This window comes from Ranitomeya imitator, chromosome 1 (genome assembly GCF_032444005.1).
Source record: "Ranitomeya imitator isolate aRanImi1 chromosome 1, aRanImi1.pri, whole genome shotgun sequence".
In the NCBI taxonomy this organism is placed as follows: Eukaryota; Metazoa; Chordata; class Amphibia; order Anura; family Dendrobatidae; genus Ranitomeya; species Ranitomeya imitator.
In genome coordinates this window covers 205,519,400-205,534,396 of record NC_091282.1, presented here as the reverse complement: position 1 = coordinate 205,534,396, position 14,997 = coordinate 205,519,400, and the positions used below count along the sequence as shown (strand labels likewise).

Genomic DNA, 14,997 nt, shown 5'->3' with positions numbered 1-14,997 from the left:
GCACCAAAAGATCCAAAACGTTGGCTGGGTGATTGACCACTGAAACAATGACGTTTAGAGTTTTAGGTTTTTTTTTTCCCTTTTAGAGAATTCAACAAATTCCATCAAAACCAAAATGGTATTGGGGTAAAGTCAGAAGCAAAAGTTCATGGAGCTTTTCCAAGCTTTCCAAGAGTGTATTTTATAAGAAGTGACCACATATGTAAAACATAAAAGTATTTTGTTTTTTATAACAAGCAATAAAAAGTAAGGTGCTTCCCCACCTCACTTGTTCTTGCTAAAGAGCAAACCTCTGAATACTTGTTATTCCATCTGTAAGACATAAATTAGCTGGAAGACAGAAGTAAAGTAAAATGGAACATAGAACAAACAGTACATTGTATCAATTCAAAGTGACAGCCACCCAGAAACACTTCTCATCCGCGGGCCATAGACACGACGTCATTATGTATAGCTGCATTACTACGACTAATTATACAATAAACACAGTCTATGTATACGTCCAATAACTTCAATTACAAAGGCTGCCAAACAGTGATCCTTAAAAGACAAGTCACTCTAAACGCAATTTGTGGATCAAAGACTTGAGCCTAAATGTAATTAACCAAATATTAACCAAATATTCTGCCCATTATAACAAAGCAGTCCTCCACTTCAGGTCTGTAGGGGAAGTGAATGCTACTTTCACCCCACCAGTGTTATTAAAGGAGCTTTCCAGGACTTGGATACCATATATCCTTAGCCTGTCTGCAGTGACTAATGTGATGTGGTGCTCCAGCACTCCATAGCGAACATGGTTGGTCCCCAATGCCCAGCAAATAAATGTTCAGAAGTGGTGTATGGCCTAAAAAAAAGAGGGTGAGGACTGTCAGAAGCCATTTTAGAAACCCAACTGCATACAGATTCCACTAAATGGGAGCTCAGAACTTACTTAAATGAAAAAATAGCAAAAAAAAAAGGAAACAAACAAAAAAAAAAACTGCTGCTACATTTTTAAACCTTCTAACAAAAAAAAAACAAAAAGCTAAACATTTTACAAATGGTAATGATGTAAAGCCAACATGAGGCAAGTGCTATTTATTAACTTTGTGTGGTACGGCCATCTAGATCACACGTTAAACTACTGTATGGAGGGGCCATTATGCTGTATGGAGCACTATGTGGGGGCCATTATACTGTATAGAGCACTATAAAACCTACAAGAAGCAAAACAGACAAACCATGCTCACTATAAGGACCCCCACATAGCAATAAGGGATCACACAATCTGCAATGAAGGACCCCCACAGGCACAGTTACCAATACACAAGCAGAGGTGAAACAGATCAAAATGAAGATGAGAGCCAAAAGGTAGACAATAGGACACCACTGTCAATCACAATAAGGTAATAACCAACAAAAGGGCCCCAAATGGTAAGGGGGAACTTACATCAATAAGTCAGTAAATCAGAAGAAGATTGAACCAGGCAAGGGAGAAAACCCGACTATCAGTACACGAGTGGACGACCCAGATGCGGCCCCACGCGTATTTCCGTAATCTGTATGGCTTCGACAGCCGATATGCGTGGGGCCGCATCTGGGTCCTCCACTCGTGTCCTAGTAGTCGGGTTTTCTCCCTTGCATGATTCAATTAATTCATTCCTGCACTGAACTAAAGGTACCGTCACACATAACGATATCGTTAACGATATTGTTGCTTTTTGTGACGTAGCAACGATATTGTTAAGGAAATCGTTATGTGTGACAGCGACCAACGATCAGGCCCCTGCTGGGAGATCGTTGGTCGCTGAAGAAAGTCCAGAACTTTATTTCGTCGCTGGATCTCCCGCTGACATCGCTGGATCGGCGTGTGTGACACCGATCCAGCGATGTCTTCACTGGTAACCAGGGTAAACATCGGGTAACTAAGCGCAGGGCCGCGCTTAGTAACCCGATGTTTACCCTGGTTACCAGCGTAAAAGTAAAAAAAAAAAAACAGTACATACTTACCTACCGCTGTCTGTCCCCGGCGCTCTGCTTCTCTGCACTCCTCCTGCACTGGCTGTGAGCACAGCGGCCGGAAAGCAGAGAGGTGACGTCACCGCTCTGCTTTCCGGCCGCTGTGCTCACAGTCAGTGCAGAGGAGTGCAGAGAAGCACAGCGCCGGGGACAGACAGCGGTAGGTAAGTATGTACTGTTTTTTTTTTTTTTACTTTTACGCTGGTAACCAGGGTAAACATCGGGTTACTAAGCGCGGCCCTGCGCTTAGTAACCCGATGTTTTCCCTGGTTACCCGGGGACTTCAGGATCGTTGGTCGCTGGAGAGCTGTCTGTGTGACAGCTCTCCAGCGACCAAACAGCGACGCTGCAGCGATCGACATCGTTGTCGGTATCGCTGCAGCGTCGCTTAGTGTGACGGTACCTTAAAGCCACTTCTGAAGAAACGTGCACAAATGGACAGCAACATTTTTTTCTTATCTAAATGCAAAAAGGAGAATCTAATTCCCAAAGGACTCTGACAGTGCAGGAATGAATGTGTTGCATGGATTTATGTCTTTTTACATCAATTGAGGAATTTGCTCTTCAGACCTTCTGGGGTCATCACAACACAGAACCAGATCCAATAAGAGGACCATAAAACATTAAAGGCTTCCTTATCTATTAACTGTTCCAATATCTATGTCTAGCCCTCTCACATAATGATAATTCTGCTTCACGTTACTTGTCTTTTCTATTGCCTTCTTTCTCTCTGTGCTGTGTTGTGTATAAATATGTGATTCTTCAGAATTTGCATTAGTCTTTGCCTGATGAAGAGACCTGCGTAGTCTTGAAAGCTTGCAATTTGTTAGGCTGCTTTCACACATAAGTTTTTTGCCGTCAGGCACAATCCGGAGAATTTTGAAAAAAAATGGAAATTTTTTTTCCGCCAGCCGGAGAAAGCGGACATAGTAACATTTTTTGTGTCTGTCGACAAAAACGGACAGCGACTGATCTGGCTTTTGCTAGAATAGAAGCTTATGGCGCTCTCTCTCTCTCCCCCTCGGGTCATCAACTAGAAACAATTACCCAGATCGAGCAGAATCCGGCAAAAACCGGATCTGTCGCATCAGTTTTTCACAATTTGCGATGGATCCGTTTTTTCCAGAATACACCGGATTGAGCCTGATGGCAAAAAACTGATGTGTGAAAACTGCCTTACCATCTGTTCAGTTAGCCATTAAAAGGTATCGACCAGTGAGGACTCTCAATTCCAAATATTATTCTATCTACTGGCTAACACGGTACAAAGATATATATCTTTCCTGTACAAAATACCAGAAATTGTCTTTCCACCATCTAAAACTGAATCTGCCAAAAACTGAACTCCTTGTGTTTCCCCCCTCCAATAACCTAAATATGAACTGTATTGTCATTTCTGTGTGAGGTTCCACCGTTACTCTCCAGCAACATGCCCACTGTCTTGGCGACATATTTGATGCAAATAAGTGATGAGCGAGTGAAATCGGATAAGGGATTATCAGAGCATGCTCAAATGCTAACTGCACAACAGCTGCAACACAAGAAGGGATCGCCTGCATCTTTCCTTCACTCTCCACATCCGATCACTCATCCGCTCAGGTCATCTACACCTCAAACACATCTCTAGAATTTGACCTTTTCATACTTTTGACTTGGCAAAAAAAATTACTGTGGCCCTTATTAATTCTCATCTGGACCATTGTAACTCTCTAATAATCGGTCTCCCTCTTACCAAACTCTTCCCTCTCCAATTCATTATTATTATTTTTTATTATTATAGCACCATTTATTCCATAGCGCTTTACATGTGAGGAGGGGTATACATAATAAAAACTGGTACAGGAAGAGAGAGGACCCTGCCCGCGAGGGCTCACAATCTACAAGGGATGGGTGAGGATACAGTAGGTGAGGGTAGAGCTGGTTGTGCAGTGGTTTCATTCTGAATGCAGCAGCCAGGATCATATTCTTTTCCAACCCCTACACTGATGCCTCTACCCTGTGCCAGTCATTGCACTGGTTGCCCGTCCAAAAAAGAGTTTAATATAAATTTATCACTCTCACCTACAAAGCGCTCCACGGATCAGCACCACCCTACATCTCCATCTACCACCCTACTCGCGCCCTCTGTTCTGCTAAGGACTTAAAACTAAAATCCACAATAAGCCGAACCTTCCACTCGCATGCTGCGCCAATTCTTTGAAGTACACTACGCATGACTATTCGATTAACTCCCAATACCCACAGTTTTAAGTGTGGCCTAAAAAGGCATTTCTTTAGACTGGCCTATTGCCCCACCTCACTTATCTAACTATCCCTGTTTTGCTTATACAAAATTTTAATTCCAAATCAGGACCCCCATAGCATCCATCCACACCCTCCATGCACTTAATAGCCCTCTGTGTCTGTACTGTACACGTACTGGATGGTGACCGGCTCATGCAGCTTTACGTGAAGACCCCCCTAGTATATTATGGCTGTATCGTGCAATTACCATTCGTGTCTCCCCGATTTCTTTAGACTGTGAGCAGGGTCCTCACTCCTTTAGGTATCTGAGTTACCGTATGTTTATTCTGTTATCTCTTTATTGTCTCATCCAAAACTGTAAGGTACCATGGAACATGTTGGCGCTATAAACAAAAAATTATTTTCTTTTGTTACCCACCTTCAAAACACAGCCACCGCTAAAACTCAGGTTGTGTACAGTATTGCAGTTTAGCCTTAGTCACGTCTATGCAGAACTGCAATAGAGCAGCCCCAGTGTGGGGGGCTTTCTAGAGCAGTCGTATTCTTCTCACTGTACGGTGGGATGTACTGACTGAACGAGGAGTCGTGTACACATGTAAGCGGTTACTTAGTTTATCACACTATCATACATACCACAAGTACAGACTTTTCCATTGCCGAGCAGAGAGGGCTTTCATTCTCCGGAGCTGAATTTGTCTGTGGTATCACAGAACTGATGATGTGGCAGCCTGCGAGCAGCTGCTGGAAGCACTCCCATGTACACAGCAACACAGGCATTTTCCTAATCTGCACGGTATGGTTAAAAATATGTTTATATCTAGACGTTCATGCCATTCCCAAGTATTTGCATATTCTGGCCATGAAGGCAACTCAGCCCAGAATACACTTTCACAGAGAAAACATTCCTAAGGCTATAATGGTATAATAGTGTTTACATTGTACTGTGGGATTTCATTACACTGGGATTATTAAAGGGGTTATCCATGATTATACTTTTTTTTTGTATATAAGCCCAAGAACCAACAGGCAGGTATTTGTCACCTGCGCATATCTCTACCAGCAGAGAGCGGTTGGTCACAGCCTGCGCCTGCCGGAAAGTCAGCGGCTTTCACTGAAGTCACGTTGACCGTTGTGCTCTGTTGACAAGGGGGGACCAGCAGTCAACCATCATGACGTCCACAGTCTCGCCCCTTCGACATTACAACCCGGAACAAGAAGAGCTGCTCTGTTGACGCTGAGCAGCTGAACGGCTGACAAAAGCAGTGGGTGATCCATCTGTGCTGGCACCAAGTACAACAGGCCGGTAGTTGCCTCGGTTAGAAACAACCTGCCTGTTAGTTTTTAGGCCCATAGAAAAATGAAAATGATGGACCCGCCCTTTAACCCCTTAATGACCGCCAAAACGTCTTTTAACTGACCTGAGATAGTGACTACATCATATAAATGGTTAACAGAGTGTGGGGGCTTCCTCTTTATCCCAATTGGTGCCCTCAGATCATCATTTTGTGGTCCTGATGTTTGCCGTGGCAATTCACGGCCAAATAGTGGCCTTAGAGTCTGACGGCTGTAGTAATCTGTTCAGAAGTTAGCAGCATTTAGGTGGCAAAAAAAATAAATTTTGTAAATTTCCTTGAAAAAATGAAAAATTCCTGCTACATTTTTAAACCTCCTAAAATGCTAACAAAATAAAATACCATTTTACAAATGGTGCTGATGTAAAGCCGACATGTGGGAAATGTCATTTATTCATGGTTTTCTATGGTAGGACTATCTGGATTAAAGGGATAACCACAAGGGTATGTGCACACGTCAGGTTTTTTTCCTGACAAAATCCTGAGAATTCTGCCAGAAATTCGCGTTTTTTTCTGCGCGGATTTCTCGCGGAATTTGCGTGTTTTTTGCGCGGTTTTTTTGCGGATTTTTAGCGTTTTTTTTCCTTCTTCTCCTGAATGTCCTTTTTGCCATGGAATCCGCAAAAAATCCGCAAAAAGAATGAGCATGTCCGTTCTTTTTGCGGACTGCGTTTTTTTTGCGGAAAAAAACGCTAACATATGCACAAAAAATGCGGAATGCATTCTAAAAGATAGGATGCATAATGTTAGCATTTTTTTAGCGGATTTATAGCGAAATTCCGCAAAAAAAAACGCTAAAAATCCGGACGTGTGCACATACCCTTAAGGCTATGTGCACACGTTGCAGATTATTTGCGGTTTTTTTTAGCGTTTTTGCGCTATAAAAACGCAAATAATCTGCATACATTAAGCATCCTATCATTTTTAATGAAATCCGCAACTTCTGTGCACATGATGTGCGTTTTTCCGCATGAAAAACGCATTGCGGAAAAATAATGAACCTGCTCATTAATTTTGCGTTTTTTTTCGCGGTTTTCCCACTGTCTAACGCATTGGGAAATGTCCGGAAAAAAAACGCGCAAAAAACGTGCAAAAACCGCGTCAAAACCGCACAAAAAAACGCGCAAAAAAACGCATGTGGATTTCATGTGGAAATCTGGCAGAAATGTCCGGATTTTCACAGGAATTTTCTGCACGAATTCCTGAACGTGTGCACATAGCCTCAATGTTTAAAAACTGCTAAGGCATTTACGGTATCTTGTTTATTATTTTAGTGACGTATTCCACAGTTTGGGCCTCTACAATGTATTAGAGTTCCACCCTACAGGTATTAAAGGGGTAGTCAGAAACTAATGTTGTCCATTTATTGTGATAAATACAGTATTTCAGGAGCTGAGCTAGGCCCCGCTCTACTGAGCAAGCATCCTTGTCAATCAAGACATGATTGACTGTAGAATCACGGGGCCCAAATATTTGGCACCCTGTCCATTACAAATTCGTAGAGAATTTCATAGACAAATTATTTTGATGGCAACAGGTGTAAGAAGACACCCATTCTCCATATAAATCCTTGTCATGGAGGAGACTTGTATTCCATTCCTGTAAACCCAAGGAAAGTTATTAGGCCCGCAATCTCATTAAGTACAAGATGGTTCGTCACGCGTAAAAGCGAATCAGCAGGATTTTTCCCCAAAACTATTTATATGCGCATGTGTAGCTCATTTCAAATCCCTTTACAATGCCAGTCTGTTACTCCTTCACTGAGAAGTCAGTGTATGAATTGATATGCAAATGGATACTGTAGCTCCAAAGCCTGTGTCACTCCAGCTCTATTGCCCTCTCAGCGCCTCTATGACAACCTCTAGTCTGTGTGACTTCAGGCTGAGAAGTAGTCAGTCATCAGGAGGTGGCGGTGCTGGGCGGGAATAGAGCTGGAGTGACAGAAACTTCAGATCTACAGCCTTATTTGCATTTCTATTCAAGTGCTGATTTCTCAGTAATGGAAGAAGGGGCAATGGAACAGTATTGCTGGACTTGTCTCTGAATGAGCCACATGCACATATAAATAGTCTGGGAGGTGAAAACCTGATGAAAGATTCCCTTTAAAAGTAAAGCATCATCTGATTTTCTACACAGTCTTTGTATAAATCCCATTATTTCATACATCACAGCTTGCCTCATTTTCTAGTCATCTCAGGACAAGCATTTTAACACTTTTTCCTTTCTGAATTCTTACCATGTCATTGTACCTTTTTTTTTTTTTTAAATGAAGGGTTAGAAATCTTATAGCATAGAGCTAGAGATATCCAGCCTTCCACAGGAATAGAATAACTAAACATTTACACAAAAGTCAAGATTGTTTTACTGCATTTTGGAAATACTGTTCATTCTTAGAGCAAATGCAATAACGAAAGATTATTTCCTACAAGCATAAGGGATCCAAGAAGTATCGTTTCTCCATGCGGAGAGTGACATGATAAGCATGTCGAGGTGAGGAGACTTAAAGCCGCAATGCTCCTCTGGGAAATATGCAAATTGTCTCTTCAGAGAGGAAGAGGAGTAGAACTCTAGTGCCACCTATTGGAAGGAGCAATCCTAACAGTCAATGTCGACCCTTTAACGAGCCTTGTCACATGACTTAGGATAATAGCCAAACCAGAATCTCAATTTGCAGACACTGTGTTTCGGGGTACTGCCCCTCGTCAGTGCATAGTGGAGATCTGGTTTGGCTGATTGAGAGGCGTCTGACCGGGATCCAAGAAGTATTTAAGTCTCCTCACCTCGACATGCTTATCATGTCACTCTCTGCAAGGAGAAACGATACTTCTTGGATCCCGATCTCTGCTGTAAAAACACTTTTTTTTTTTTTACCAGTCATACGAATGATTAAAAAAAACACTGTGCAAGAATTGACATGCTATAAAATCTAAAAAAAAAAAAAAAAAAAGCTGTAATGGTTGAAACTAACAGAAAATAAGCAACATGTGCATGAGGTTTCAAGAAGGTTGTTAGGAACAGCAGAGAAAATATGGTGATAGTGTGCTGCCATCTAGTGTATAAGCTCATTATTGCAGTCAGGCATTTTACAATATCAGTTACTTTCACATCAGATTTTTCTAAATGCTGGACCTTCACAGAATCAAATTTTATGACATTCAGATATCAGTGGTATTTATGCTACTTATTTATACACATTTTATATTCCACCACCCTCCCCAACAAATGCTTCTGTTAGCGCAACAAGACAGCAGCCACTTTAATTCTATAGCAATTCCTCTCTACACAAAACTATTGTGATTAGATAATTAAATGCATTTAGAAATATATTCATAATGATGTTATGTAGCTTTTTTTCCCCTCTATTCCCAGAGAAACCTTGAAACGCTCATAATTTCTCTAGCGGGGTGAAGGGTCGGGACACCTTATACTGGTAAAAGGAGGCAGAATTTTTGAAAAGGGGCAAACCCAGCGCACACAAGCCTGGGTTGGACTTCGTGTGCCTTGCCAGGAACCTTCTGTCACACCTGTTTGACCTTTCCAAAAACAATACCTTTTTGGGAAGCCGTTAAACAAGAAATTAAAGATGATCAGCCGTAGAGACAAAGGGCCCAAATCATCAAGCAGTGTTCGTTGGGCCCCTGGGGTTAGACTTCTTGCTGTATCATATGGGACTTGAATTTGTGCAAACGTGTTGTGACTTTTGGTGCAGGACAAACCAGCGCGGGCAACTTAGCTTCAGCATGACGGAGTGAGGCCGAGTACACCTGACAAAACCATCACAAAGGACGCGATAGGAGGGGTATAAATCTAAGACAAACGGATAACAGCCAGAGACTGCAATATGCGTCTGGTAGAGCAGGACGGCAGTTTGAGAAGTGCCAAATTCATTAAAGAGGCTCGCAGCTCTAAATGAAGGGGTACACTGGAGTAAGAAGCCCCCAATTAATGTCTGCCACGGTAAAAGTTAATCTTACTGAAGCAGGACCATTATCTTCACACCCCAATCTATTCTTCTACAGACACCATTGGAATCAATTCAGAGGCCCTGGTCCGTTGGCCATGTCGGCAGTCTGTGGCTCCTGGACAAGGGGCCCGAGAACCACCTCTTACCTGATGGCGTTCCCGGCTCCTCTTTGGATTAACCTGCCTGGCATGACGCCATCATTGCAGAGTGATGGACAGGCCCGGGATATGGTCAGGTAAGAGGCAGTTCTCAGGGTTACCGGCCAGTGGCCACAGATTACGGATGCTGCTGATGGACCAGGACCTAAGAATCGAGTTGCACTAATCGATACCTTCCAATGATTGTAAGCCTACAAAATATCATCTAGTGTCTTGGTCCATTCAGCCAACTAAGCTGCTCTTACCCCAGGTAGAGAAACAAACCAGCTCAAAACAAAAATGGAGGGATACAGTTCAGCAGTAGTGATGAGCGAAGGTGCTCAGATAAGGTGTTATATGGGTATTTGTGGCGTGCTCGGATATTATGCTCGAGTCCCTGCAGCTGCATGATTTGTGGCCATAGACAGCTCCAACACATGAGGGGACTGCCCGTTAGGGAACCCCCACATGTTCAGGCTGACAGCCGCAAATCATGCATCCGCGAGGACTCGAACATAATATACGCGCACGCCCAAGATGCCCAGATAACACCCGCGTGTGCGCGCTCATCACTATTCAGCAGCTTTGCCATGGTGTACAGATGGGACACTGATACATGACAAATATTACCTAATGCATTCATCTGGTTTTATCCAGTTACAAATCCTGAAACCACTAAACTTTGGCTCGCTCCGCCAGTCCCGACATTGTCCTCCCTGTAATGTGACATCTCTGCAATCTCAGCACATCCAGGAGCTCCACTCTACAGATCAGATGCACTTTGTTTTACTTGCTGTCACTATAATTAACAATTATGAAGCAAAATCTGTTGCCAAGCCGTTGGTTTGGATATGGAGCATGCACAGACCCAGTGAGGTTTGTCACCAAATTACATTTAAGAAAAAAAAAGGATATTTATTGGCAGTTAATGTAGAGTCACAACTCAATAATGCTATTGATTATGGTGTATTACAATTTTTGAGCTTCATGAAACCTAAACCACTGATGTCCAGTCGTACAGGCCGCTCCTCCCCACTGTAGAAAGGGAAGATCGTGCTGACGCCAGAGATGGGGACACGTCACCATGGTAAGAGGGTTACACCTGTAATGGTGAGGAACAATCTCCGCTCTATGTACTCTCGCCCCTCTGCAGCACTATGGAGCCAGCGGTGGAGTTGTAGTCCCGCAGCAGCCTGAGCCTGGGTCAGGGCATATTGGGTGATGGAGTCTTGCAGTTAGGTACTGCTAACAATGGAGGTCAGGGCATCCTGGGGGGAAAGCTTTACTACAGCGTGTGAACCACACACATAATGTGCCATAGTAAAGCACAGGGATAATTATACTGAAAACCCCCTTTAAGGCATCTCCTGGTATTTATTAAATGAGACAAAAAAAAAAAGTGTAAAGAACATTCTAATATAATGAAGCATTTGTTCTTCACATGACGCTGCATTAACTCCCGTCCATCAGTCACGTTACTGCTGCAGCCGATCACTTTCCTCAGTAGTGATGCTTACATGCACAGAGGCCTGTGATTGGTTGCAGCAGTGGGGCCACAGGAGGAGCAGGTCATTCAGGGGCAACTAATGGGGTATTTGATTACATTCGCATAGTTCTGCCTGACGTTAAAAAAAATCTGTGAGCGGAGCGCAACTACCAAAGATACCAGACCACCATATATCACTGGAGATTTCGGAAAACCACGAAAATGCAGAGTACACGAGCCGCTGACCAACACACGAACAAGCCGCCTGTCCGTCAGGTGACTGGACAGATTATGCCTGCCCTGTATAAATAGGAGCGGAGCGATGGATGAGGGGATCACTATTGTGTATCACAGGCTGCGAGATGAGCACTGACCGACTTGTCCCCGCCGGCTGACTGGCCATGGTAGCCATGTTAAGTATCACGTGACCGCCACGAGATCACAGGAGCGGTGCAGCAGACATCTGCACACTTAGGCTACTTTCACACTAGCGTTTTCTGCAATCCGTCACAATGCGTCGTTTTGCAGAAAAAACGCATCCTGCAAAAGTGCTTGCAGGATGCGTTTTTTCCCCATAGACTTGCATTGACGACGCATTTGCGACGGATTGCCACACGTCGCATCCGTCGAGCGACGGATGCGTCGTGCTTCTGCGGACCGTCGGAAGCAAAAAACGCTACATGTAACGTTTTTTGCACCTGACAGACCGCTTTTTCCGACCACGCATGCGCAGCCGGAACTCCGCCACCACCTCCCGGCACCTTACAATGGGGCAGCGGATGCGCCGGAGAAATGCATCCGCTGCCCCCATTGTGCAATGCGCTAAACGCTAGCGTCGGAATCTCTCCCCGACGCATTGCGACAGGGAGATTCCGACGCTAGTGTGAAAGGAGCCTTATTTGTTGTCCCAGAGGGTAGCTGTTAAAGGGGCGGTTTCAGAATGTATGTTCTGCAGCACATGGCTCTTCTGCCTCCTGTGTACCTGGTCGCTGTTCAGACCAGCCACATGGGGCGCTGTAGCACACAGCCGCGTCTCTATAGCCAGGGAGGAGTGCAGGCGAATGGCGCTGCCGGAGGGGCCATGCGCGTCTCCTCTGGGGTACTGGTCATGCTGGGACAGCACAAGTGGTCGGTAACCAAGGCAACAAGCTGACCACGGTAAAGATCCTGCGTTCTTGAAACAGAAGAGAATATTGCAGAGCCGCTTGTCTTCATGGACGCTTTACCCGTACCGAGTTGGAGGCAGCTCCCTTTACCATGGATGTGCAATACAAGAGTGTTCACACAGGCAGAGAGCAGCGGCTGCACATGGCCCAGACTGGAGTCAGTGCTCGGGGGAGCGTCGCCGGGCGGCCTCCTCCTCACTGCACGGAGCTCGGCTGCGAGCACAGGTCACGTGGGCAGAGGTGGCTGCATGCACCCGGCCATGGTAGTACGAGCACTCCTGCACCGCAGGGACAGCTATGGACTGGTAACACGTGACCATAAACGCACAGAACACGCTGAGAGCGCCGCACTCACCTCATTGTTCAGGTTGAGCACGGGGGCCGCCGCACTCATGGCGCCGACTGGTCGTTACCGCGGGGTAATGAATCGTCCGCACGGTAGATGCTGATGCAAGATCCTCGTGTGCTACAGGACCTGTGATGACGTCATGTCCACGTGATGCGTCACATGGTGTGGAGATAGGTCACGTGATTCTCTCTTCCTCTCCGACCATCTGTGACAATGTGCTGCGTACACCGGGCAGTACACCCCGCTGAAGGGAGCAGCACGTCAGCTACATTGCAGCTTCTCCACAGCGGCCTGGCTGCTCCACTCAGGTACCGGTCACATGTTCTAACGTCATCACAGGTCCTTGGTTCTCTGAGCTGCAGACACACCCTCCTCCATGCCTGCCCCTACCCAGCCGCGCACGTGTGTGACTACGGAAGCCGGCGAGGACACAGCGCCCGGGCTCATGGCTCCTGTGGTGACCGCATGAGGAGTGTACAGGACGAGTTGTAGCTTCTAATGATCTCATTCATGTGACCCAATAATGGGGAAAGCGCAATTCCGCCATTGTCTCTGGGGTTTGTGTTTACTGTGCTGTAAATGTGACCAGGCCGCGTTCACACCCTCAGAATTTCGGTCCATTTGTTCCGCAGACAGCGCGCTCGGCCCAGTGTTCCGCCTTTTACCACATGGGCTAATTAACATTGTTTTCCTCAGATGTAACTTTTAGGACACCCAGTATATTTGTTTTATCTACCCAGTATATTTGTTTTATCTATTTTCAAATAGAAAAGTTAGTGCTTCACAATAGGTTTTTTTTTTCTCTTACTTTATTTTTTCCCATTTACTAATCTTTTAGTCCTAGTGGACTGAAAAACACAATTGTTTGGTCACTTGTTCTATGTACTGCACTAGAGAAAGGAGTGGCAAATAATAAAAATATGCAGGGACTGGAATAATTTAAAGAAAAAAAACAGTTTTATAAAGGCTCTTTTACACATCCTGATATTATATAACACCTATAATATATCCTCATGTGGTTTGCCAAAATACAAATAAACACCTAGAAACAAAGGCACCGCACATTAATGATGTAAAAGAATCACTTTATTAAATAGAAAAAGGACCACGACGTGGTCATTTAAAAAAGCCGTAACAGGCAAAATGGTGAGACATAACAAACACAGAACGGGTAGACAGAACCTGGTAATAACAGCAGATCAATATATATACGCACTAAGTGTGACACTAAAAACTCATATTACATAACAGGCATGCTACATATAGCAGTAGGGCAGCAATGGCGTTGTTTTATTTACTCCCAGGCAGTGCTATAGTCACTGCTCACATAGTAAAGATGTATATATATGACGGTGCTGGAGCAAAAAATAACTCCACATATTTGCACATGGCTCTTACATACAACCAACATACATTATAACATAAGATTAAATAAGCCATATACATCTGGTGTACATGATGTCCGGAAATTACCAAAACATACATATACCCTGCTATAAAATATATACAAAAAACATGTGTTACCCACAATGGACGAAGCATTTGATTGCGAAACGCGCGTCGGGTGTGGTAGACTCCTGGTCCCTCTCCATTACACGACCCAGGAAAACATACTCAGAAGGGAGGTAAGAACATTTCTAAAACAATCCACAGTGAGGAGATTGGAACAAAACAAAATCCTCTAAACTGCATGCTCGCAAACGCCAGAAGCCTGACAAACAAGATGGAAGAACTAGAAGCAGAAATATCTACAGGTAACTTTGACATAGTGGGAATAACCGAGACATGGTTAGATGAAAGCTATGACTGGGCAGTTAACTTACAGGGTTACAGTCTGTTTAGAAAGGATCGTAAAAATCGGAGAGGAGGAGGGGTTTGTCTCTATGTAAAGTCTTGTCTAAAGTCCACTTTAAGGGAGGATATTAGCGAAGGGAATGAGGATGTCGAGTCCATATGGGTTGAAATTCATGGAGGGAAAAATGGTAACAAAATTCTCATTGGGGTCTGTTACAAACCCCCAAATATAACAGAAAGCATGGAAAGTCTACTTCTAAAGCAGATAGATGAAGCTGCAACCCATAATGAGGTCCTGGTTATGGGGGACTTTAACTACCCGGATATTAACTGGGAAACAGAAACCTGTGAAACCCATAAAGGCAACAGGTTTCTGCTAATAACCAAGAAAAATTATCTTTCACAATTGGTGCAGAATCCAACCAGAGGAGCAGCACTTTTAGACCTAATACTATCTAATAGACCTGACAGAATAACAAATCTGCAGGTGGTTGGGCATTTAGGAAA

At 44.2% G+C, this 14,997-nt stretch overlaps 2 protein-coding genes across 4 annotated transcripts in view; one reads left to right on the top strand and one right to left on the bottom strand.

Annotated features, from left to right (window-relative positions):
- Positions 1-14,997, bottom strand: part of SRFBP1 (serum response factor binding protein 1) — a 139,610-nt gene that overhangs the window by 111,829 nt on the left and 12,784 nt on the right. Inside the window, exon 2 of one of the 3 annotated variants that reach the window (XM_069753482.1) lies at positions 4,876-5,028. The exons of 1 other annotated variant lie outside the window; for it this stretch is intronic. In XM_069753482.1, the coding sequence (XP_069609583.1) occupies positions 4,876-5,019 (144 nt within the window). In that variant the 5' untranslated portion in view covers positions 5,020-5,028. Of the gene's footprint in view, positions 1-4,875; positions 5,029-12,702; positions 13,087-14,997 lie in introns of those variants that run through there. One more of the 3 variants, XM_069753489.1, reaches the window with a different exon arrangement.
- LOC138665751 (uncharacterized) overlaps positions 12,234-14,997 on the top strand; it is a 57,082-nt gene continuing 54,318 nt past the window's right edge. Inside the window, exon 1 of the mRNA XM_069753521.1 lies at positions 12,234-12,339. The gene's annotated coding sequence lies outside the window, so the exon portion shown is untranslated. The remainder of the gene's footprint in view (positions 12,340-14,997) is intronic.